Here is a 25,123-nt window from a genome sequence, read left to right as displayed (position 1 = left end):
GTCGCTGCTCCTTTGGAAAAAAGACTTCACTCCTGGATAGTCGTGAAGAACCCCACTGGGGTGATACAAAATCGTATTTCAAGAAGGATAGGAGGCGCCCGTGTAGTGTATTTGATGTTCCCTTATACAAGGAGACTTGTATAGTATAAGGGAACATCAAATACACTACACGGGCGTCTCCTATCCTTGAATTGCTTCAATTCACTACTCTGTAGTCACACCAGTTGTGTAGCAGGTCAGGCAGCAAGCTATCAGTCTTCTCTTACCATTCTATTTTCTGTCCAGTGCATCCCCAGCATCCTCTCTGCTAACTAGGGGGAGCTCTTCTGTGTATCAGTATACAGATATGCACATCTAAAGGGATACTGAAAAGCCTTTTTAAATGTCTTCTTCTCCATTCTAAAGTCCCACCCACCAGAGTATCGGATCAAATGGGGTGAGAAACAGGGCTGTGTGACTCTCCCCATTGGCTGTCTGTTACATCTGTCAATGTTACCACATGGAGATTTTGAATTACCAGCTGATCAGCGCTGGAGATAAATACTGAACAACTTTACTCGATTTACCAGATGTTTGAATATTTGTGAATTGCAATTTCTTGAGGTATTTACCGCACAAGTCAGTCATTTTATTTTTCAGTGCGGTAAAAGGTTTAGTGAATTGACATTTGTAAAGGTGATCAGTAAAATCAGCTGTTTTCTGCCTTAGCAAATGAGGTAATGCTTAGAGAATTGAGGCCAATGACTGTAAACACCCTTGGGCTGAGCCAGAATTTTACACAGGACTGATCAGATGTGGGTGGTTAATGATCAATAATTATCATCTAGATTAATTACTTACCTGTCAGGTAATTAATTTTTAGTTTTAAAATCTGATTAGCCCTGCGCAAACATCCAGTTCTGCCAGTATTTACACACAGACACACACACACACTGATACACACAGACATGCACACATAGACACAGACATGCACACACACTCATACACACACACAGACACACACACTGATACACACACACAGACACACACACACTGATACACACAGACATGCACACATAGACACACACAGACACACACACACTCATTCACACAGGCATACACACATACACACACAGACACACACACACACACACACACACACACTGATACACACAGACATGCACACATAGACACAGACACACACACATTCCTACACACAGACATGCACACACACACACACTCCTACACACAGACATGCACACACACACACTCATACACACAGACATGCACACACACACACACACACACACACACACACAGACAGATATGCACACACTCATACACACAGACATGCACACACACACAGACACACACACACTCATACACACAGACATGCACACACAGACAGATATGCACACACTCATACACACAGACATGCACACACACACACAGACACGCACACAATCATACACACAGACATGCACACACACAGACATGCACACACACACACAGACACGCGCACACTCATACACACAGACATGCACACACAGACAGATATAGATAATAGGATAACAGAGGCGCCAATAGGATAAAAAACACTAAAAGAACTTAAAAACCCATCTTGGTAATAGAGGAGGCAGTGGTGGACTCACCCCCTCCAAGCAGAACACACGACTGTGGATTTTCAGTCAAAACAATTTTATTGGATACTCCAAATAAAGTGCAATGCGTTTCACGGGATACAAACCCGCTTCATCAGGCAATAACAGATAGGAGTAAACAGCATCTGCCAGTATCATCAACACTGAGCGCCTCTGTCATCAGTGTTGATGATACTGGCAGATGCTGTTTACTCCTATCTGTTATTGCCTGATGAAGCGGGTTTGTATCCCGTGAAACGCGTTGCACTTTATTTGGAGTATCCAATAAAATTGTTTTGACTGAAAATCCACAGTCGTGTGTTCTGCTTGGAGGGGGTGAGTCCACCACTGCCTCCTCTATTACCAAGATGGGTTTTTAAGTTCTTTTAGTGTTTTTTATCCTATTGGCGCCTCTGTTATCCTATTATCTACATTAAGTCCACCCTTGGTGGAGGGTTGTACCCTTCCTTCTTCCACTACAGAGAGCGACTTTTTAATCCTGAGTGGGGTCAGGACAATCTCCCCACCTGCTTTGACAGTGGTTGCCTACTTGGTAACCCTGGTTTGTGAGTATTAAATTAATATTATTACTCTATCAATTATACCTTACCAGTACATACTACACTATATTGGGCTCTTGGTGTTCTCTCTTTTTCTCATCCTTTGCACACAGACAGATATGCACACACTCATATACACAGACATGCACACACACACACACACACACACACACACACACACACACACACACACACATGCACACAGACACACACACACACTCATACACACAGACATGCACACAGACATGCACACAGACATGCACACACACACACACACGCACACTCATACACACAGACAAGCACACACAGACAGACAGACACACACTCATACACACAGACATGCACACATACGCACGCACACACTTATACACACAGATATGCACACACAGACAGACACACACTTATACACAGATATGCTCACACAGACCGACACGCACACACTCATACACACAGACACACACACACACACACACACACGCACGCACGCACGCACACACTTATACACACAGATATGCACACACAGACAGACACGCAAACACTCATACACTCAGACATGCACGCACAGACACAGACAGACACGCACACACTCATGCACACAGACATGCACACACACACACAGACATGCACACAGACACAGACAGACACACACACTCATACTCATACAGACATGCACGCACACACACACACACACACACAAAGATGCACACACAGACACAGACACACACACACACACACACACACACACACACACACGCACACACAGACATAGACAGAAACACACACATTCATACACACAGACATACACACACACACACACATGCACACAAACACACATGCACACAAACACACATGCACACACCCACACACACAGACAGACAGACACACGCGAAAAAGGTGGTTTTGGCACGTATTTTTATTATTGTTTGGGGCTCCGGTGGTTGCCGGACCTTGAATTACATCTCCCTCAGAGTTGCGACTACTCAGAGGGAGAATAGTATTTAACGCCGCCAGTTAGTTTTGCTCTTCCGGCACCCAACTCACCGGCAGCGTACACACGTAAGCTATACTCATACACAGACACACATACACACACACACAAAATCACACACTAGAGCACCTCCATATATGAACGAATGACATCTGCCAATGATGTGACACATAGCGATTCTACACATAGGCTATCATTCATAAAGCATTCCTGCATGCGGAAATGCTGAAAACAGCTTACTTTACCAACCACTTAGCAAAATGTGTATTCATAAAGGCTGTTTCCGCATGAAAAGCTGACATTTCCGAGCAGAGCGATAAATTACCGCCTTGTGCGGTGATTATCTTAAAAAATTTAACAAAATGTCAATTCATAAAGATTAACGCAAGCAGTATGCGGACGAGGAATACCGCTCCCTTGGAAGTAGCGATAAGCATGCGGAATACAATTAAGTGAATGGAGACAGACCTCCCAAGCAGCAGCAGAGAGAGCAGCGCACGGAGGGACTCAGGCAGCTTCTCTGTTTCCGCAAGCCTACCGCCAGCCTACCGCCAGCCTTTTTCGGGAAATCACCGCACTTGTATCGCAACTGGCAACATTTCTATGAATGACCACCCAGAAGTCTAAAATACCGAAAGCGGTATTTTCCCGCACAGATTTTTGTTACCGACCACACTTTTATGAATGATAGCCATAGGACAACGCAAATATTTATGACTGGAAGCCACGCATGCGTACTAATGTCAATGTTTGTTCGTTATGTAATGCTCTTTACATACTCAGTCCGTTAGGCATGTGTAGAAATACACACATTGTTCATGAGCCAACAGTGTTTGTACGCACAGTGTTCACGTGAACGCTAATCACCCAAACAAATGGGCCAGGTTGGAAATGGATAAGAAATGTTGTTGCGGATCATCTGTTCACGTCATTTGACTCATTACTAATTAACAATAATCACACGATCTGTTGGAAATCGTTTGCTTTGAACAATTTTAACCAGTAGCCTCAATCAGTATATCCGAAGCCGCAGCAGTATATCTACGCCCCACGGGAGTACTCTTCCTGTCTGGGAGCATAGATACTTGTCTTCTGCTTCCTATCAAGCGCGTGTGCCAGGCATTCTTATCCATTAGTTTGCAGATTGTTGAATGGGAACATGTAGTTCCCAAAGCCAATCAAAGCACCTAATTTATGAATGAACTCTGCTGCAACAAACAGTAGCGTTCGTTCATTAAAAGTCTAAGGAAAAAAAAAGGAAAAAAAGCAATTACTTTTGCTTTTATTTTAGCTTAGGAAGCTATGTAGCGCCATCGAGTGGACAGTTTAATTAGTGCACCACTAGTGCACCATTAATAAAAAGCAAACCTATAAATGGAAAGCATAATAACCCAATTCCCTCCTTAACCCCCATAGTTACCAAAATAAAAACACTTAAAAAATAATAATAATAATAATAATATAAAAGATAATACATACCGGTAAATACTTACGTTAGGGACTTAGCTTTTTATATTTGGATGCTATGAGGGTATATTAGTTTTTTTTGCAAATAAAGGCTGTAATTGTTATAAAAATACACCTTTATTTCCAAATAATTGGATCCTGTCATTGGCTAGGACCCCTCGTGGGGTAATGACAACCATGGACTTTACTGCGCCTAACATAGAAAATCCCATGTTCCATGCCAGGTCACGTTGTCCTGTCCTAGGCTACATGTTTACAGAACAGTAGCTTATATTTATATTGTTCCCCGCCAGCTAGTCTCACCTTGGGACTAGATTGCACCAATAACGCCTTGGAAATATTCAGTAGTACCAGTTCTACTGAACTGTCTCTTTTCTCTCTAAGAGAAAATCTACTTAAAGAGACACTGAAGCGAGACTAAATCTCGCTTCAGCTCTCATACATAGCAAGGGCACTTGTGCCCCTGCTAAAACGCTGCTATCCCGCGGCTTAACGGGGGTCCCTTCACCCCCAACCCACCCCCCGCAAACCTTGGTCGTCATTTTGGTCGCAGAATTTTCCTTCCTGGAGGCAGGGCTAACGGCTGCAGCCCTGCCTCCCAGCGCGTCTCTCAGACGCGCATTGCCGCCTCTCCCCCGCCCCTCTCAGTGATGGAAGACAGAGGGGCGGGGGAGAGGCGGAGATACGCGTCTGACAGACGCGCGTGGGGCAGGGCTGCGGAGGTTAGCCCTGCCCCAACCAGGAAGCGCTCCTCCGCATTACGGAGGGGATTTGGGGGGACAGGGACCCCCGTTAAGCCGCGGGATAGCTGCGTTTTAGCAGGGGCACACATGCCCCTGCTAGCTATGAGGTCTGAAGTGAGATCTATTCTCGCTTCAGACTCTCTTTAAAGGGCAATCCTGCTCACCAAGCCTTTTTCACTAACTCAGTTCAAGTAACTGAGGCCTACTTAAATTATAACAATATTGTCACCATACATTGTGATAGGGACATAATTTAAATATTGTAATACCCGGGACAAATGGGCAAATACATGTGTGGGTTTTAATCACAGTAGCAGGTTTTAGTTTAAAACTATAATGGCTGAAAACTGAGAAATAATGATCTTTTTTTTCTTCTTCTTCTTATAAAATGCATATAAAATAAAATAATTCTTAGTACCACCCAAAGAAAGCCTTATTGACGGTGAAAAAAACAAGATATTGGTCATTTCATTGTGTTAAGTAGTGATAAAGTTATTGGCGAATGATTGGGAGGAGCGCTGAAATGTGAAAATTGCTCTCGTCCAGAAGGGGAAAAACCAGCCATACATCTAGCAATTCTGATTTAATCAATCAACTTTATTAAGGAATCGACTTCAGTATGGTTGATCGAAAGTCGATCAACCAGTGGCCCACACACTAGAAAGCGATATCCTATGCGATTCACCTTCACATTCGATCTGACCAATGTGTCTCCATGCTCTGAATACAAAAATCGATTCAGAGTTGATCGAATGACATGTGGTCGATTCCTGTGCGATCGAACAATATCTTCCATCCTGCTCGTTCAGCTAAGCTGGTCGATTCGATATTAGCCACTTTTCATTGATTGGGCAAACTGGAAAAAACTTGTTTCTCTCTCGATTTTACCAAAAGATCTAATTGAATGGTCGATCGTACAGCTAAATCGCTAGATGTATGGCTACCTTTAGAGATTAAGTTGTTAATCCAATGTCTGTGCATAGCTCTTTAAAATGCAATATGTGTACACAGATTTAGTTCCTCTGCAGAGAAGAGTCTGGGGAGAAGTGAAATATCCTCTGCTGCTCATTCCAGGAAGATGTACTAACTTGAGTGCCAAGAGATGAGGTTATTATGTAAGCGAGTGAGTGCCTGGAGACTTCCTGATTGAGAAATGCAGTACGAAGACATTTGTCTTTCTAATATTAACCAGGTACAGGTGGAGCAATAACACAACTGTGCAGCAGAACAGAGAGCTGTCAGATGAGACAAAACACAGCTGAGCCGGAGGGAAGGATTGGCCGAAGAATGTTTTGGGTACAATTTTAGGAATCCTGATGCATTGAGCAGGCTTGTATTGTGTTCCCATGACCAGCTGGGCCTGTTAAACCACCTTGACAGCTTATAATTGTGGAGGTAGGGCAGTAGAGGCACACCCCTACCCTGTCTCATGGGAGACTATAAGTGCCCCAGTGTATATATGATATAGCTGTACATGCCCAGTGTATATACACATTATAGCTGTACATGCCCAGTGTATATACACGATATAGCTGTACATGCCCAGTGTATATACACATTATAGCTGTATATACCCAGTGTATATACACATCATAGCTGTACATGCCCAGTGTATATACACATTATAGCTGTACATGCCCAGTGTACACACACGATATAGCTGTACATGCCCAGTGTATACACACGATATAGCTGTACATGCCCAGTGTATATACACATTATAGCTGTACATGCCCAGTGTATATACACGATATAGCTGTACATGCCCAGTGTATATACACATTATAGCTGTACATGCCCAGTGTATATACACGATATAGCTGTACATGCCCAGTGTATATACACGATATAGCTGTACATGCCCAGTGTATACACACGATATAGCTGTACATGCCCAGTGTATATACACGATATAGCTGTACATGCCCAGTGTATATACACATTATAGCTGTACATGCCCAGTGTATACACACAATATAGCTGTACATGCCCAGTGTATATACACATTATAGCTGTACATGCCCAGTGTATATACACATTATAGCTGTACATGCCCAGTGTATACACACAATATAGCTGTACATGCCCAGTGTATATACACGATATAGCTGTACATGTCCAGTGTATATACACGATATAGCTGTACATGCCCAGTGTATATACACGATATAGCTGTACATGCCCAGTGTATATACACGATATAGCTGTACATGCCCAGTGTATATACACATTATAGCTGTACATGCCCAGTGTATATACACGATATAGCTGTACATGCCCAGTGTATATACACATTATAGCTGTACATGCCCAGTGTATATACACGATATAGCTGTACATGCCCAGTGTATATACACGATATAGCTGTACATGCCCAGTGTATACACACGATATAGCTGTACATGCCCAGTGTATATACACGATATAGCTGTACATGCCCAGTGTATATACACATTATAGCTGTACATGCCCAGTGTATACACACAATATAGCTGTACATGCCCAGTGTATATACACATTATAGCTGTACATGCCCAGTGTATATACACATTATAGCTGTACATGCCCAGTGTATACACACAATATAGCTGTACATGCCCAGTGTATATACACGATATAGCTGTACATGTCCAGTGTATATACACGATATAGCTGTACATGCCCAGTGTATATACACGATATAGCTGTACATGCCCAGTGTATATACACGATATAGCTGTACATGCCCAGTGTATATACACATTATAGCTGTACATGCCCAGTGTATATACACATTATAGCTGTACATGCCCAGTGTACACACACGATATAGCTGTACATGCCCAGTGTATACACACGATATAGCTGTACATGCCCAGTGTATATACACATTATAGCTGTACATGCCCAGTGTATACACACGATATAGCTGTACATGCCCAGTGTATATACACGATATAGCTGTACATGCCCAGTGTATATACACATTATAGCTGTACATGCCCAGTGTATACACACAATATAGCTGTACATGCCCAGTGTATATACACATTATAGCTGTACATGCCCAGTGTATATACACGATATAGCTGTACATGCCCAGTGTATATACACATTATAGCTGTACATGCCCAGTGTATATACACGATATAGCTGTACATGCCCAGTGTATATACATGATATAGCTGTACATGCCCAGTGTATATACACATTATAGCTGTACATGCCCAGTGTATACACACGATATAGCTGTATATGCCCAGTGTAAATACACATTATAGCTGTACATGCCCAGTGTATATACACGATATAGCTGTACATGCCCAGTGTATATACACGATATAGCTGTACATGCCCAGTGTATATACACGATATAGCTGTACATGCCCAGTGTATATACACGATATAGCTGTACATGCCCAGTGTATATACACGATATAGCTGTACATGCCCAGTGTATATACACGATATAGCTGTACATGCCCAGTGTATATACACGATATAGCTGTACATGCCCAGTGTATATACACGATATAGCTGTACATGCCCAGTGTATATACACGATATAGCTGTACATGCCCAGTGTATATACACGATATAGCTGTACATGCCCAGTGTATATACACGATATAGCTGTACATGCCCAGTGTATATACACATCATAGCTGTACATGCCCAGTGTATATACACATCATAGCTGTACATGCCCAGTGTATATACACATTATAGATGTACATGCCCAGTGTATATACACATTATAGCTGTACATGCCCAGTGTATATACACGATATAGCTGTACATGCCCAGTGTATACACATGATATAGCTGTATATAGCTCCCAACTGTCCCATTTTTGGAGGGACGGTCCTTCTTTGGAAACCAAAACCCTCTGTCCCTCTTTCCTCCTCATTTGTCCCTCTTTCAGAACAGATGTACAGATCTCTATAAATATATGTATATTTATACTGAAAATGTGTTTAATTGACACTAAACTCTATTCCCTTCCTTTAAATTTATATATTTCTTATTTTCAAATGTTAAAGGACCACTAATGCGAAAAAAGTAGGCAGCTAAAATCTGACAGAACTGACAGGTTTTGGGCCAGTCCATCTCCTCGTGGGGATTCTCAGGGTTTTCTTTGTTTTCAACAGCATTTCCTGAACAGCAGTTGCAAAGTCTAACTGACAAAATAGTGTGCAAGTGAGTAGGGAGGCTGGCTGGTATCTTACTATTTTGGCACTTAAACTGCTGTTCAAGAAATGCTGTTGAAAACAAAGAAAACCCTGATAATCCCCCATGAGGAGATGGACTGGCCCAAAACCTGTCAGTTCTGTCAGATGTTAACTGCCTACTTTTTACACGATAGTGGCCCTTTAATATGAAGGAAAATTAACCAGGATAGAAAAGACCCGTGCTGTTTGAATTCTGAAACAACATATTTTCCTTATGAAATCTTCATGGTATGTGTGACTCCGGGTGTGCCAGGGGTGGGAGTGTGGCCTAAGTGTCCCTGTTTCTTATCTCAAAAAGTTGGGAGAAATGCTGTATATGCCCACTGTACTTTATATACACATTATAGCTGTACATGCCCAGTGTACTGTATATACACATTATAGCTGTACATGCCCAGTGTATATACACATTATAGCTGTACATGCCCCGTGTATATACACATTATAGCTGTACATGCCCAGTGTATATACACATCATAGCTGTACATGCCCAGTGTATATACACATCATAGCTGTACATGCCCCGTGTATATACACATTATAGTTGTACATGCCCAGTGTATATACACATTATAGCTGTACATGCCCAGACCCAGTGTATACACACATTATAGCTGTACATGCCCAGTGTATATACACATCATAGCTGTACATGCCCAGTGTATATAAACATCATAGCTGTACATGCCCAGTGTATATACACATTATATCTGTACATGCCCAGTGTATATACACATATCTGTACATGCCCAGTGTATATACACATCATAGCTGTACATGCCCAGTGTATATACACATTATAGCTGTACATGCCCAGTGTATATACACATTATAGCTGTACATACCCAGTGTATATACACATCATAGCTGTACATGTCCAGTGTATATACACATTATAGCTGTACATGCCCAGTGTATATATACATCATAGCTGTACATGCGAGTGTATATACACATTATAGCTGTACATGCCCAGTGTATATACACATTATAGCTGTATATGCCCAGTGTACTGTTTCAGGGCAGTTTCTAGGCTAAATTGCTCCCAGGACGAAAGTGTAAAAATTGTGTATAGGTTAGCCAGGTATAGGTGTCCCCAGTATAAGTTAGCCAGGTATAGGTATCCCCAGTATAGGTTAGCCAGGTATAGGTATCCCCAGTATAGGTTAGCCAGGAATAGGTATCCCCGGTATAGGTTAGCCAGGTATAGGTATCCCCAGTATAGGTTAGCCAGGTATAGGTATCCCCAGTATAGGTTAGCCAGGTATAGATATCCCCAGTATAGGTTAGCCAGGTATAGGTATCCCCAGTATAGGTTAGCCAGGTATAGGTATCCCCAGTATAGGTTAGCCAGGTATAGGTATCCCCAGTATAGGTTAGCCAGCCATAGGTTCCCCTGTATAGGTTAGCCAGCTATAGGTGCCTCGGTATAGGTTAGCCAGGTATAGTTTCCCCGCGGCGAGAAGAGTATACATACACCACGAGCAGACCAATAGTTAAAAGATATCCTTTGTTCCATCTCAAGCAGTAGAAAGAACTCCATCTCACGCAAAAGTAAAAAAAAATCTAAAAGTCCATCAACAAATAAACTGCAGATCTGTTCACTCAAAACTCCAGCACAATTCTCCCCAACACTGCTATCCCACCCTATATTATAGTCCTCCCACAGAAGCTTCCAGAGAAGCCTGGATCACAATAGGTCTTATCTGAGGCTACAGAAGCTTTCAGCAAGACCATTGTTTCAATAATGCTGGGAATACATGACGCGTTTCTGCCGCTCGATTCTCCGCTCGATCGTTTTTGCCGCTTGATTCCCCACTCGATTCTCTTATCTTCCGCTCATTTTTCTTAACTTTTTCCATTCACTTCTATCAGCAATCGAGCAGCAAAACGATAGAACGTGAAATCGGACATGTTGGAATTTATCTATCGAGCCATCTATCTGCTGCAAAAACGCATTGTGTATTCCCTGCATAAGTAAACAAGTCTATAGACAACTTAGCATGTGTCACCTCCAGCTATCTGAAGCAGAAACAATAGATGATCTCAATGACAATACCTGGTATCAAAACAACATATAAAATAAGCATGATACATTATAGAAACATTAATTGTACAATACATAGCATAGTAATATTATAGGTTTTGCCACACCCCCAGTATAGGTTAGCCAACCATAGGTGCCCCAGTAAAGGTTAGCCATGTATAAATGCCTCAGTATAGGTTAGCCAGCCATAGCTGCCCCAATATAGGTTAGTAAGCCATAGGTGCCCCAGCATAGGTTAGTAAGCCATAGGTGCCCCAGCATAGGTTAGCCATGTATAGGTGCGCCAGTATAGGTTAGCCAGCCATAGTGTGATGATTTGCTCAGCTGCCTGTGCAGGCAGGCAGCCTTTTGACCATTGTGTAGGTTTGCATGCTGCAGGACTCTGGAAAGAAGAGCTTCTGTCAGTTTTGCAGCTTGTGCTTGCAGAGGAATTTGCATACGTTGTCATGCAAATTGCCTGGCCACATTCATTGGAGGCGTGTACTATAAGTACTATGTCTTTCCCACAATGCTTCGCTGGTCATAAGGATTTCGTCCTATGTAACACTCCTGGTGGGGTGTCAGCCTTACTCTCTGTTTGAAGATCAGCTTAGAATAATTCCTGGAATTTGTGCTAGGCAGATTTCCCTAGTGCAGTTAGGATTGTTTATCTGTTTTGTTTGTCTGTTGCGATTGTCCTGTCCCAGCGGTGGTCGATAGGAAGTCGTTCTGATCTCTGTTCTTGGAGCATAGCTGGTGCAGCGGTTGCTACCAGCTATATCTTCTGTTCTGCCTCTCTGGATCGCGCTAGCCACTTTTCGCTAGCGCTGTGGATCCTTCTGTTCTGTCTCCTGGGATCGCGCTAGCCACTTTTCGCTAGCGCTGTGGATCCTTCTGTTCTGTCTCCTGGGATCGCGCTGGCCACTTTTCGCTGGTGCTGTGGATCCTTCTGTTCTGCTACTCTGTACCTGGATCGCGCTAGCCACTTTTCGCCAGTGCTGTGGATCCTATCTCTCGCTTGTCCCTGTTTTCGTGTGTCTGTCTTGTCTGCTACGACCGCTTGCTGGAGGCTCGGTGAGGTAACCGTTAAGCAAGCGTTCGCGTCCTCTGTTTCATGTTTGTCTGTCGATGGTTAGTTAGGCGTGCTTGTCTCTATTGTGCTTATCACGTGGAGACCGCGCATAACCGCGTGCACTGTTGCGAATTAGTGCAGTGTTCGCGGTTAGCTAGCGTTTGTTATTTTCCGCATCTTCTCATTGTATTATTTGCTGTGCCTTTGCTACCCTCGTATTCTATTCTGATCTGCCTTGTGTCACGTCTGGCGATCGCGTTCCTATTTCATATCTGCTGTTGTGTGTGCGCGGTCGCGGGGTGGCGACTGGATTGGCGCACACACATACAACCTGTCCCTTTGCTCGTTCTCATTCGCAATCACCTCTCTTGCGATTGCGTTCTGCGCTTCGTACAATTCCTGTCTGGCATTTGTGGAGGTACAGAGGATTGGTTCCTCTGCACTCCCCAGCGCCATCTGCCGACAGGAATTTCCCTCTACGGGTGCGTAGCACCTTTTGCTGGGTGCCTGCAAATATACGCTTGTGGAGGATTTCCGCCGTATCAGCGCACGCGTTGTGCGCTGATCACGGAGAAAGTTCCACAATCGTTACACATAGGTGCCCCAGCATAGGTTAGCCATGTATAGGTGCCCCAGTATAGGTTAGCCAGCCATAAGTGCCCCAGTATGGGTTAGCCAGGTATTCCAGGAAGATGTAGTAGGAAGATCCCTCGCAGACTGGGGGATTACAGAGAAGGAGGGGGAGCAGCGGCACAATAGGACTCAGCAGTCATGGAAGATCATGGAAACTGCTCATCGGCAGGTTCCAGTGATTCAGTCTTCACGTGAGTATCACTCTGACAAAGAAATGGCTAGTTTGGCATTTGTATGGTCCGTAGTTAGATTGTAATGAAGAGAGACAAAATATCAACCAAACATCCAGAAAGACATATTGCATAAACGTTAGACATTGATTTGCATATTTTTCAGTGAATTAAGTGATTCCCTACTATTTCCCTACTATTTAAGGACAATTTGATGTAAGAAGAATATGGAGGCTGCCATATTAATTTATCAGTTGCCTGGCAGCCCTGCTGATCTATGTGTCTGCAGTAGTGTCTAAATCACACACCTGAAACAAGCATCCAGCTTATCTTGTCAGATCTGATAATAATGTCAGAAGAAACATCTGATCTGCATATGCTTGTTCAAGGAATTACATTTGGCAGCCTCCATATCCCTCTCGCTTCATTTGTCCTTTAAGTATTTGGTCCCCTACAACCCAGCCAGAATTCTGGCTTCCAAAGGTTATGTGCCCGTGTGACACCCGGATCAAAATTAATCAATAAATCCCAGATAGTCCTGGTCTCAAGCTGTGTATAGATAGCACCCCTGTGATGTCCACAAAACAATTTCTTCCATTTCAACCTTTCCATCCATCACCATGGAAAACACCAAAAACCTTTTCAAAAGGAAAAGATTGTAGTCCTGAATGTTCTGCCCAATGCTGGTCTACAAGACCTTTAGCAAGAAGCTTCCTGAGAAGATTACAACTGTTGGTGACAGCATTCAGAAATGGAAGTGATTTAAAATGACCACTCGCCCTTGGTCTGGAGCTCCATGCAAGATCTTGTCTCATGGAGTAAGTAAGATTATGAGAAAGGTTTGAGATCAGTCCACAACTACACAGGAGGAGTTTGCGAATGATCTGAGGGCAGTTGGTACAACAGTCAACAAGAGCACCATTGGTCCTCCTACTCAAGAAGGCACATCTACTAGCATTTGATAGTGACTGGGAGAAATTGTCCTCACTGCTTTGTGCAGACTTCTGAAAGCATTGCAACAATTGTGGGGTCTCTTGCTTGCGTGGCCTGTTTCAAATCAACCCACATCAGCTAAGCGGAATTGAAGTCCAGGCTATCCCTCAGCCAATCAGAATTGCTGTATTTCTTTTTTTCAGCCATTCCTCAGTTGATTAACATGAATTTTTATTGTTGGTGTCGTGTTGCAAAGTCCACATTATCCTTAAGCACCCTCTGTCACAAAGAGTTCATGGAAGATTCTGCGTGGGAAAGCTGCCAGGTCCTGACGCTGCTAAGAAACATTAACATGCTTTACAGTTCATTCAGATTTATCTGGTTTAATGCCATCTGGCATGTATCTTGTTTTATTCCCATGGCACTCCATGTCTTCTGGTTTATTTTTGCCTTGTCTGTCCAAAGCACATTGTTTCAGAAGTCCTCCTGGTCTTTGCCTAGTTGTTCATGAGCAAACTTTAGCATTACCCTATGTTCTTTGTTGATAGTAAAGGTTTCTTCTTAGCGCATCTCCTATATAGCTCTAATTTTTGCATCTTCTTTATCATGGGTATACCACAGTAGTGTCCTAGTCATCCGGCACAGGCGGGGATTGCCTGATGCCAAATATGTGTTCTTTCTGGTTGCTTAAAGGACTTCTGATGTGAGAAAGTATATACAGGTATTAAATATACCTGTCATCCTCATGCCATCCTGACACCGACATTTATAAAAATATCTTTGGGTGCAATCCTTTATACCGTGAAGGATCAAAACACAGTCCTCTTTTGGGGCAGTCCACCTTGCCCACCAAGAATTTTTTGTGACTTTAGAAAAGGACTTATATAACCAGTGCAATCCAAAAAATGCAAAAAAAAAGTACTTAATGAAAAAACTTTATTGACACATGTAGAAAAAGCTATATCAAAAATAGTATAAAAACAAGGTTCTTCAATTTCAAATAGTAAATCTTCATATAATCAGAGAAGCAAGAGCATAGTCTGATTTGACTTAACAAGTAGGTTGTAGCCTTTACGGGTATTTTATTTCAAGGCAACGGCACATGTTCGTTTCGGGCTTTTATGTAAATTTGTATGCGCCCTTCATCAGGCCGTGATACCCAGCTTTGTGTGGCTCAACCAGGAAGAGACCAATTAGGACTAAGGACCAAATAATGGGAGGCGTCTGAGCTTACCAGACACACAAAATTACCTTCCCAACGGCTATAATGGACGCTGCTAGATGGGAACCCAAAAAACGAAAAGCCCGAAACTAACATGTGTCGTTGCCTTGAAATAAAATACCCGTAAAGGCTACAACCTACTTGTTAAGTCAAATCAGACTATGCTCTTGCTTCTCTGATTATATGAAGATTTACTATTTGAAATTGAAGAACCTTGTTTTTATACTATTTTTGATATAGCTTTTTCTACATGTGTCAATAAAGTTTTTTCATTAAGTACTTTTTTTTGCATTTTTTGGATTGCACTGGTTATATAAGTCCTTTTCTAAAGTAACAAAAAAATCCTGACACCGACTGCATCCTCAGTTCCCCATCGTGCTGCTCATTTTAGCTACAGTATGGTCCATACTAGGCAGACCCCCATCGTGCCGGGACCTGTGACCTGAAAGAAGCTCTCCCCTTTCACAACGTGAGCGCACGTGCTGAACTCAGGCCGACAGGAGCACGGCCACAGCATCAAGCCAGTCATACTGCGCATGTCTTCCTAGCAAACATTGTCATGCGAACTTGGGTTTGCCCATAGCATAGCAATACACAGCATGTTTTGGCAGGGCCAGCGCTACCATATAGACAAGTAGGGCAATTGCCCCAGAGTCCCCTATCACCACCTCTCTATAGGAATCACAGCCGATGACTACCTGGGCCGGATATGGCGTTATGCAGAAGGGGCAGGGCACTGAGTCACACGGTGCCTGCCATTAATGTAAGGACAACTACGTCCAGCAGTGAATACTGTGGGAAGATGGAGGAGAGCTTGCACCAGAAATAAAAGAGACTCTAATGCCGCTTAAAGGGACTCCGAGCACCATAGCCGGCCTTTGACCTGTGCGACCAGAGCGGTCGCTCAGGGCGCTGGCTTCCAAGGGGGCGCCTATAGCTGGTTACCTTTACTGAGGGCACCAACACATGGCTACCTATACCGGAGGCACCAATACCTGGCTACCTATGGGGGCAATGGAGACCTTCAACTGACTTCCTATACTGGGGGCACCTATGCTTGGCAACCTGTATTGAGGGCACCTACACATGAGATCCTATACTGGGGGCACCTGCACTGCGGCTATAACGCGTCATGCAAATTGTTGTTTCTGTGCCATCATTCTAAATAGGAGGGGGGGGGGGTCTAACTATCCCACTGATTGTTTTTATTAATATTCCTGAAAGGTTCTAGCCTTCATTTTTAAGTGTATTCAGGATAATGCACTCTTTCCATCCATTCATGGCTATTAATAGTATTTTTGCTATTATACATATGTGATGTGTCACAGAGATCTTAGCATTTGGCGTGATGTGTCACGACGTCAAAAAGGTTGGGAACCACTGTCCTAGGAGATATCTCAGGAGAAAAGGTGAATTGCTTATGGGCCTGTGTGTGTGCGTGTGTGCACGCGGGAAGAGGATGAAGGGGGGGCACAAAAATCAGGTTTCGCTCAGGGCGCTGTGAAACCTAAGGCCGGCCCTGCCGAGCACTGCCTGTGGGTATGCCTTTAAGCATACCCACAACTGATTAACTATATCCTCACACCTACCAGCAGGATGTTTGTAATTATATCCCCGTGGGTTCCTTGTATTTGCATTGCGCTGAATGGAGCTGCCAACACTGGGGAAAGTGTCGTCCTGTGTAATACAATGCTGGACTCCAAAAAGTGCAGAAACTATGGAAAGATGCATATTATTTTGAAGCTCTCGTTCTCCTCTTTTCAATGATATATAAACTGCCGCCCTACGCCTTTTAGTTTTAGCTGTTTTCGATCGAAATTGCAGCAGTCGCGATTTCAATTGCGAAAATAGTGAAAACTAAAAGGCGTAGGGCGGCGGTTTATATATCATTGGACAGAGGAGAAAGAGAGCTTCAAAATGATATGCATCTTTCCATAGTTACTGCACTGCTCGGAGTCCCTTTAATGGGGGCTGTTGGGGGCCCCAGGTTAATTTTGCCCCAGGGCCCCATCACAGCTAGAACCGGGCCTGTATTTTGGCATCACCCCCTACTTCAGGATGTATACCTAAAGAAGGGTATGATCCCGAAACATGTTGTGTATCGCCACGTTATAGATAAATGCAAGTTTATACGCCAGTTGAGGATCTCCTCGTCTTTGTCCTTGGAGAGAGCTAATACAGTGGTTGAGGGAGGGCCCCAAGGACCCAGGTGCAGTCGCAAACTTTGCGCTCCCTATTGCTATGCCACCCAAACAGATGTTGGTGGTGGGTTCTTCTTAAATCCTCCCTAGGGATGGTCTAATCATTTACATCAGATCTAGAGTGACAAGTCTAGTTTGAAGCATTTGATAAATGTATGGGGCGTACTCACTTTTTCCTCTTGTGTAATCTAAGTTTAAGTTTATTTAGATCGCACAATGAACCAGAAAATGTAAGTGGTGTATGACATTTATTATATAGTTTGTATTTTTATAGTTATTACTGAAATGAAGATCAAACATTTGTGTCTTAACCATTTTGAAAAAGTGAAAGCATTCCTTGGGGTGGACTATTTTTCACAAGACTGTACAAGCCCAGCATATGTAACCTTTACAGCTAAACATGCCCAGGGTGTGTGTATTGCAGCTATACATGTGGCATGCACAGAGTGTGCGTATTGCAGCTATAGATGTAGCATGCAGAGTGTGTGTAAGGGCTGGTGCACACCAAGAGCGCTTCTGAGCGCTTTTCAAAACGCTTGCACTTTGAAAAGCGCTTGGCTAATGTATATGAATGGGATGGAGCTCACCAGAGCGATGAGCTTTTTTCCCAAACGCGGGTCCTGCAGCAATTCTGCTGATTTCTGAGGAGATTCCGCCTCAATGTGAACTATAGGAAAGTGGAAAAAAACGCTCTGAAAAGCGCTAGATCAGAGCGATTTTCTAAGCGTTTTGTTACAGAAGCTGCTCAGTTACAGCTCTACTGTAACAAAAAATAAAATATGCTCCACCAAAACGATCCAAAAATCTCTAGGCATGCTTAGAAAAATCGCTAGGCACATGCCTAGGATTGCTAGCGTTATCGCAAGAGCTCATCGCTTTTTGGTGTGCACTGACTGGACTGCTTCCCATGTACCATGCACAGTGCGTATGGCAGCTATACATGTAGCATGTGGACACAATTATCCATGCCCAGTGTGTGTACATGTTACAGCTGAGCTATCCATGTCTAGTGCGTACATATTACAGCTATACATGTCCAGTGCATACATATTACAGCTATACATGTCCAGTTCAGCTATCCATGTCCAGTGCATACATGTTACAGCTATCCATGTCCAGTGTGTGTACATGTTACAGCTATACATGTCCAGTGCGTACATGTTACAGTTATGCATGTCCAGTTTGTACATGTTACAGCTATCCATGTCCAGTGCAGCTATCCATGTCCAGTGCGTACATGTTACAGCTATCCATGTCCAGTGCGTACGTTACAGCTATCCATGTCCAGTGTGTGTACAGGTTACAGCTATCCATGTCCAGTGTGTGTACAGGTTACAGCTATCCATGTCCAGTGTGTGTACAGGTTACAGCTATCCATGTCCAGTGTGTGTACATGTGAGCACGGGCAGCACGGTGGTGTAGCGGTGGTTAGAACTCTTGCTTTGCAGCGCTGAGTCCTTGGCTCCCATCCCAGCCAGGGCTCTATCTGCACGGAGTTTGTATGCTATCCCTGTGTCTGGGCTGGTGCACACCAGAGTGGTTCTGGAGCGTTTTTTAAAACGCTTGCAGGGGGAAACCGCTTGGCTAATGAAAGTGAATGGGCTGCTGCACACCAGAGCGGGTCATTTTTTCCACAAACGCAAACTCGGGGGCTGCAGCAATTTTTAGATTTCTGAGGCGTTTCTGCCTCAATGTCAAGTATAGGAACAACATAGTTACATAGTTATTTTGGCTGAAAAAAAGACATACGTCCATCAAGTTCAACCAGTACAAAGTACAACTCCAGCCCGTCCCCCACATACCCATGTTGATCCAGAGGAAGGCGAAAAAAAACCCACCAGGCATGGTCCAATTAGCCCCAAATGGGAAAAATTCCTTCCTGACTCCAGATGGCAATCAGATAAAATCCCTGGATCAACATCATTAGGCATAACCTAGTAATTGTAGCCATGGATGTCTTTCAACGCAAGGAAAGCATCTAAGCCCCCTTTAAATGCAGGTATAGAGTTTGCCATAACGACTTCCTGTGGCAATGCATTCCACATCTTAACCACTCTTACTGTAAAGAACCCTTTCCTAAATAAATGGCTAAAACGTTTTTCCTCCATGCGCAGCTCATGTCCTCTAGTCCTTTGAGAAGGCCTAGGGACAAAAAGCTCATCCGCCAAGCTATTATATTGCCCTCTAATGTATTTATACATGTTAATTAGATCTCCTCTAAGGCGTCTTTTCTCTAGACTAAATAAACCCAGTTTATCTAACCTTTCTTGGTAAGCGAGACCTTCCATCCCACGTATCAATTTTGTAGCTCGTCTCTGCACCTGCTCTAAAACTGCAATATCTTTTTTGTAATGTGGTGCCCAGAACTGAATTCCATATTCCAGATGTGGCCTTACTAGAGAGTTAAACAGGGGCAATATTATGCTAGCATCTCGAGTTTTTATTTCCCTTTTAATGCATCCCAAAATTTTGTTCGCTTTAGCTGCAGCGGCTTGGCATTGAGTACGATTATTTAACTTGTTGTCGATGAGTACTCCTAAGTCCTTCTCCAAGTTTGATGTTCCCAACTGTATCCCATTTATTTTGTATGGTGCTAGACCATTGGTACGACCAAAATGCATGACTTTACATTTGTCAACATTGAATTTCATCTGCCATGTATGTGCCCATATAGCCATCCTATCCAGATCCTGTTGCAATATGACACTATCTTCCTGAGAGTTGATGATTCTGCACAATTTTGTATCATCTGCAAAAATAGCAACATTGCTCACTACTGCATCTACTAGGTCATTAATAAATAAATTGAAGAGCACTGGACCCAGTACAGACCCCTGTGGGACCCCACTGCTAACAGTCTCCCATTTTGAGTACGATCCATTGACCACAACTCTTTGTTTTCTGTCCATTAGCCAGTTCCCTATCCATGCACACAAACTCTTCCCCAGTCCTTGCATCCTCAACTTTTGCACCAGACTTCTGTGGGGAACAGTGTCGAAGGCCTTTGCAAAGTCCAAGTATATCACATCTACAGCATTCCCAATATCCATATTAGCATTCACTACCTCATAAAAGCTGAGCATGTTAGTCAAACAGGACCTGTCTTTAGTAAACCCATGTTGATGCTGAGAAATAAGATTATTTTCTACTATGAAGTCATGTATAGTATCTCTTAGTAACCCCTCAAATAGTTTGCATACAACTGATGTTAAGCTTACAGGTCTATAATTTCCTGGATCAGATTTTTTGCCCTTCTTAAATAATGGGAAAACGTGGGCTGTACGCCAATCCACTGGGACTCTGCTAGTTGCAAGAGAGTCACAAAAGATAAGATAAAGGGGCTTAGCTATAACTGAACTTAATTCTCTTAGGACCCGAGGATGCATGCCATCCGGGCCAGGTGCCTTGTCTATTTTTAATTTATTTAGTCTTGCCTTTACTTCTTCCTGCGTTAAGTATTTAATATTACAGTTAGAAGATTGAGACTCTTCTGCCTCTGTAATTTGCAACAGTGCTGTTTCCTTTGTGAAGACAGAAGCAAAGAAAGCATTTAATAACTCTGCCTTACCTTGGTCGTCCACCATTGAGTTCCCACCCTCATCCTTTAGGATTCCTATACAGTCAACCTTTCTTTTTTTAGAGTTGATGTACTTGTAAAACTTTTTTGGGTTAGATTTGATATCCCTAGCGATTTGATTTTCAGCTTCGATCTTTGCCAGCCTAATTTCTTTTTTACAATTTTTATTGCACTCCTTATAATTGCTTAGTGCAGCCTCAGTCCCCTCCTGTTTTAGGACCTTATAGGCATTCTTTTTCCTCTTCATTTTATCCCTAACCTTTCTATTCATCCATGGAGGTGAAGAGGCGCTCAATAGGTATATAAAACACTTTAAAAACAATAAAATTCAAAAATAAGAGGTGGCTTACCTCATAGACGACAAATCACTTTAGAAAAATAATTTTAATAGTAATCAAGCACTGGCAACGCGTTTCGTGGGACCCAGTCCACTTCCTCAGGCCAAGTAAAGTGCCGCTCTGTCTATCAAGCCGCGTTTGGGGCGCCTCAGTATAGGAAAGTGGAAAACCGCTCGATCACAGCGGTTTTCCAGGCGTTTTTGTTACAGAAGCTATTCAGTAACAGCTTTACTGCAACAATATTTGTAATCTGCTATACACAAACGCTCCAAAAAACACTAGGCATGTTTAGGAAATGTCTCTAAACATGCCCAGAATCGCTCTGAAATCTGCTTCAAAAACCTCTAGCGTTTTGAGGATCTGCTAGAGGTTTTTGGTGTGCACTGGTCCTCTGCGTGGGTTTCCTCCAACATCCCCAAAACATACCGATAAGTTAATTGGCTTCCCTCTAAAACTGGCCCTAAAGTATGATACATACACTACACGATACCTACATAGACATATGAGCCCCTCTGAAGGACAGTTAAGTGACAAGACAATATAATCTGTACAGCGCTGTGGAAGATGTCTGAGCTATACAAATACTATAATAATAATAAATGTTACAGCTATGCATGTCCAGTGTGTGTACATACAGTATAACAACTAAACATGTTCAGTATGTGCACATATTATATCTGTGCATGTCCATTTTGTGTACATATAACGATACATGCCCAGTGTGTGTACATATTACATCTATACCTGTCCACTGTATACATATACCAACAATACATACTATGCATGCCCAACATAACAACTGTGCATGCCCAGTGTGTGTACATATTACAGCTATACCTTTCCACTGTATACATATACCAGCAATACATACTATGCATGCCGAGTGTGTATACATATCACAGATCACAGCTATACCTGTCCACTGTGTGTACATATAACAACAATACATACTAAGTGTGCAAATCATATACAGTAGGCAGCTATGCACGTTCAACAGTGGTGTAGCTAAGGAGCTGTGGGCCCCGATGCAAGTTTTACAATGGGGCCCCCCAAACACTCTATACATAACAATAGATACGGTGCACAAAAACCTGCCAATGGCAGCCACAGTGTCAGAGGTGCAAGAAGGGGATGGGGAACAGTTTGTTAATGATTACCACTATTCAAAGTATCTATAGAACTGATTATTATGAGCACAGGATCAACAGAATGCTAATACTGCAGCTGAGGGAGGGCCCCTCTAGTCCAAGGGCCCCGATGCGGTCGCTACCTCTGCACCCCGTATTGCTACGCCCCTGATGTTCAGTGTGTACATATAACAACTATGCATGCTCTGTGTGTGTGTAAATATTACAGTTATACCTGTCCACTGTGTGTACACATTTTGAGTGTGTGTGTATATATTACATCTATATCTGCCCAGTGTGGATATACATGATACAGTCAGCTATACATGCAGAGCATGTTAGAGCTCACACACACCCAGTGTTCATACATGTTACAGCAGCACATGCCCAGGCAAGGAAGCTATGTGTGCACTTTGACCAGTGACAGCCTGATGTTGGTAAAATGTGAGATAATTGTGGGGGGTCTCTCAGCTACCTAAAGTTACTGGAGGTGACGGCTATATACTGTGTGTGTTGGGGGTGTTCATGCAGTGTGTACAGCCCCTCCCACATACAATTATTCCAGCAGATAATATCTCCGGTCTGCGGAGCGTCACAGAAAGACTGACAACTGTCATTCGCAGCAACTGGAAGAAAGGCAGAAAGTTTAGCAGAGTGCTGAGCGCTATCTGTCGGGTACCCACCTGCCAGGGCCAGGGTTTGCCAGCTGTTTCATTCGGTTGATATGTCTCTGAATCATGTTGCAGGTGTCTCTGACCTTGCAGTGTAATTTCCTCTTCTCAGTGTGTCTGGGTGAGGCTGTGGTGGCCTCCTCCTTCTCCTCCTCCACATACCATATTCACTATATAGTACTGCAAGTGCTTCCTCCTCCTCTGCCTCCTGCACATAGCAATGCAAACTCTCTCAGGTCAGAGACATGTAACCTCATCTGTAGATCTGTAGGCACCAGCCGGTATCTGTACAGTAAAAACCTTGGATTACAAGTAACTTGGTTTAAGAGCACTTTGATAGACAAGCATAAAGTTTTATGAACTTTTGACTTGAGAAGCAAGCAACGTCTTGATATACAAGCATGAAACGCATACGTGCATCATTTTATCACAGCTGAGCCGATGGTTCTTCTCCTTTTGACACTTTAGAATTGTACTTAATTGTAAAGAATCTGAGTGTAGGGACCAGTGCTGCTCATACCTTTTTTCAGCTATCCGATTCGGATTCAGATTCCGTATTTCTGTGGAAATCCGGATAGCTATCTGTGGATAGTTGGCTGGCAATGTGGATATCCGCGGATATCCACAGAAATCCGACTATTGAGATACTGTAACTAAGTAGATGACATCCAGGACGTCATTGAGCCAATCAGAGGACTCCCAGCAGAAGCCCTAGCAACCAATCACAGAGGGGAACCCTGGCCAGCCCCACCTGACCTCATTGAGCCAATCAGAGCGCTCCCAGCCTAAGCCCTGGCACCCAATCACAGAAAGGAACCCTGGCCAGCCCCCCTGTATAATAAGGAGGGCTGCCATGATGAGAAATCTCATACTTGCTTGTGAATGCTCACTGAGAGACATGCTCCAGTGCTGCTGGCCTAGCAAGTGCTGTACACAGTGATAAACCTAAAGCTGTTCAGTGATTAACCCCTTCACTATCACTACACTATTGTTATATTGTTAATTAGCTTGATTTCATTGTGTGACAGTCAGAGTGTGTGCTGCAGGGCTGCTGCAGCTGCTATGTGTCTGTGTGTGTGCTGTGCACAGACCAGGCCAGCTGCTGCCTGCTGGCCAGCTATTAGCCTTAGCTAGCAACAGTATAGGTTAGGCTAGGGATTTGGGAATAGGATTACTGTGTTATTGTGTAGTTAGTACTGTAGTACTGCAGTCAGTGCTACAGGGCTGCTGCAGCTGCTATGTGTCTGTGTGTGTGCTGTGCACAGACCAGGCCAGCTGCTGCCTGCTGGCCAGCTATTAGCCTTAGCTAGCTGCTAGGGATTTGGGAATAGGATTACTGTGTTATTGTGTAGTTAGTACTGTAGTACTGCAGTCAGTGCTAGTAGTTGTTAGAGTAGTAGTACTACTGTGTTAGCTTACTACAGAACTGCTGTGCTGCTGAGCAGTGCCAGTGCGACAGTTAGTGTCTTTTCCTCTGCTGTCTGACTGTCACCTGGCACGTGGCCCTTGGCACGTCTAACGTGGCTCTTGGCACTTTGCACTTGGCACATGGCACTTTGCACGTG

General features: G+C 43.4%; 1 protein-coding gene across 1 annotated transcript in view; it reads right to left on the bottom strand.

The window, feature by feature from the left end:
• Window positions 1-23,721, bottom strand: part of SH3BP1 (SH3 domain binding protein 1) — a 128,758-nt gene extending 105,037 nt beyond the window's left edge. The window contains exon 1 of the mRNA XM_068252858.1: window positions 23,571-23,721. Coding sequence (XP_068108959.1) covers window positions 23,571-23,626 — 56 coding nt within the window. The 5' untranslated portion in view covers window positions 23,627-23,721. The remainder of the gene's footprint in view (window positions 1-23,570) is intronic.
• Between the last annotated feature and the right edge of the window lie 1,402 nt (window positions 23,722-25,123).

The sequence above is a fragment of the Hyperolius riggenbachi genome, chromosome 9, assembly GCF_040937935.1.
Source record: "Hyperolius riggenbachi isolate aHypRig1 chromosome 9, aHypRig1.pri, whole genome shotgun sequence".
NCBI lineage: Eukaryota > Metazoa > Chordata > Amphibia > Anura > Hyperoliidae > Hyperolius > Hyperolius riggenbachi.
Note: the sequence above shows the minus strand (reverse complement) of the source record. Positions and strands in the feature narration are given on the sequence as shown.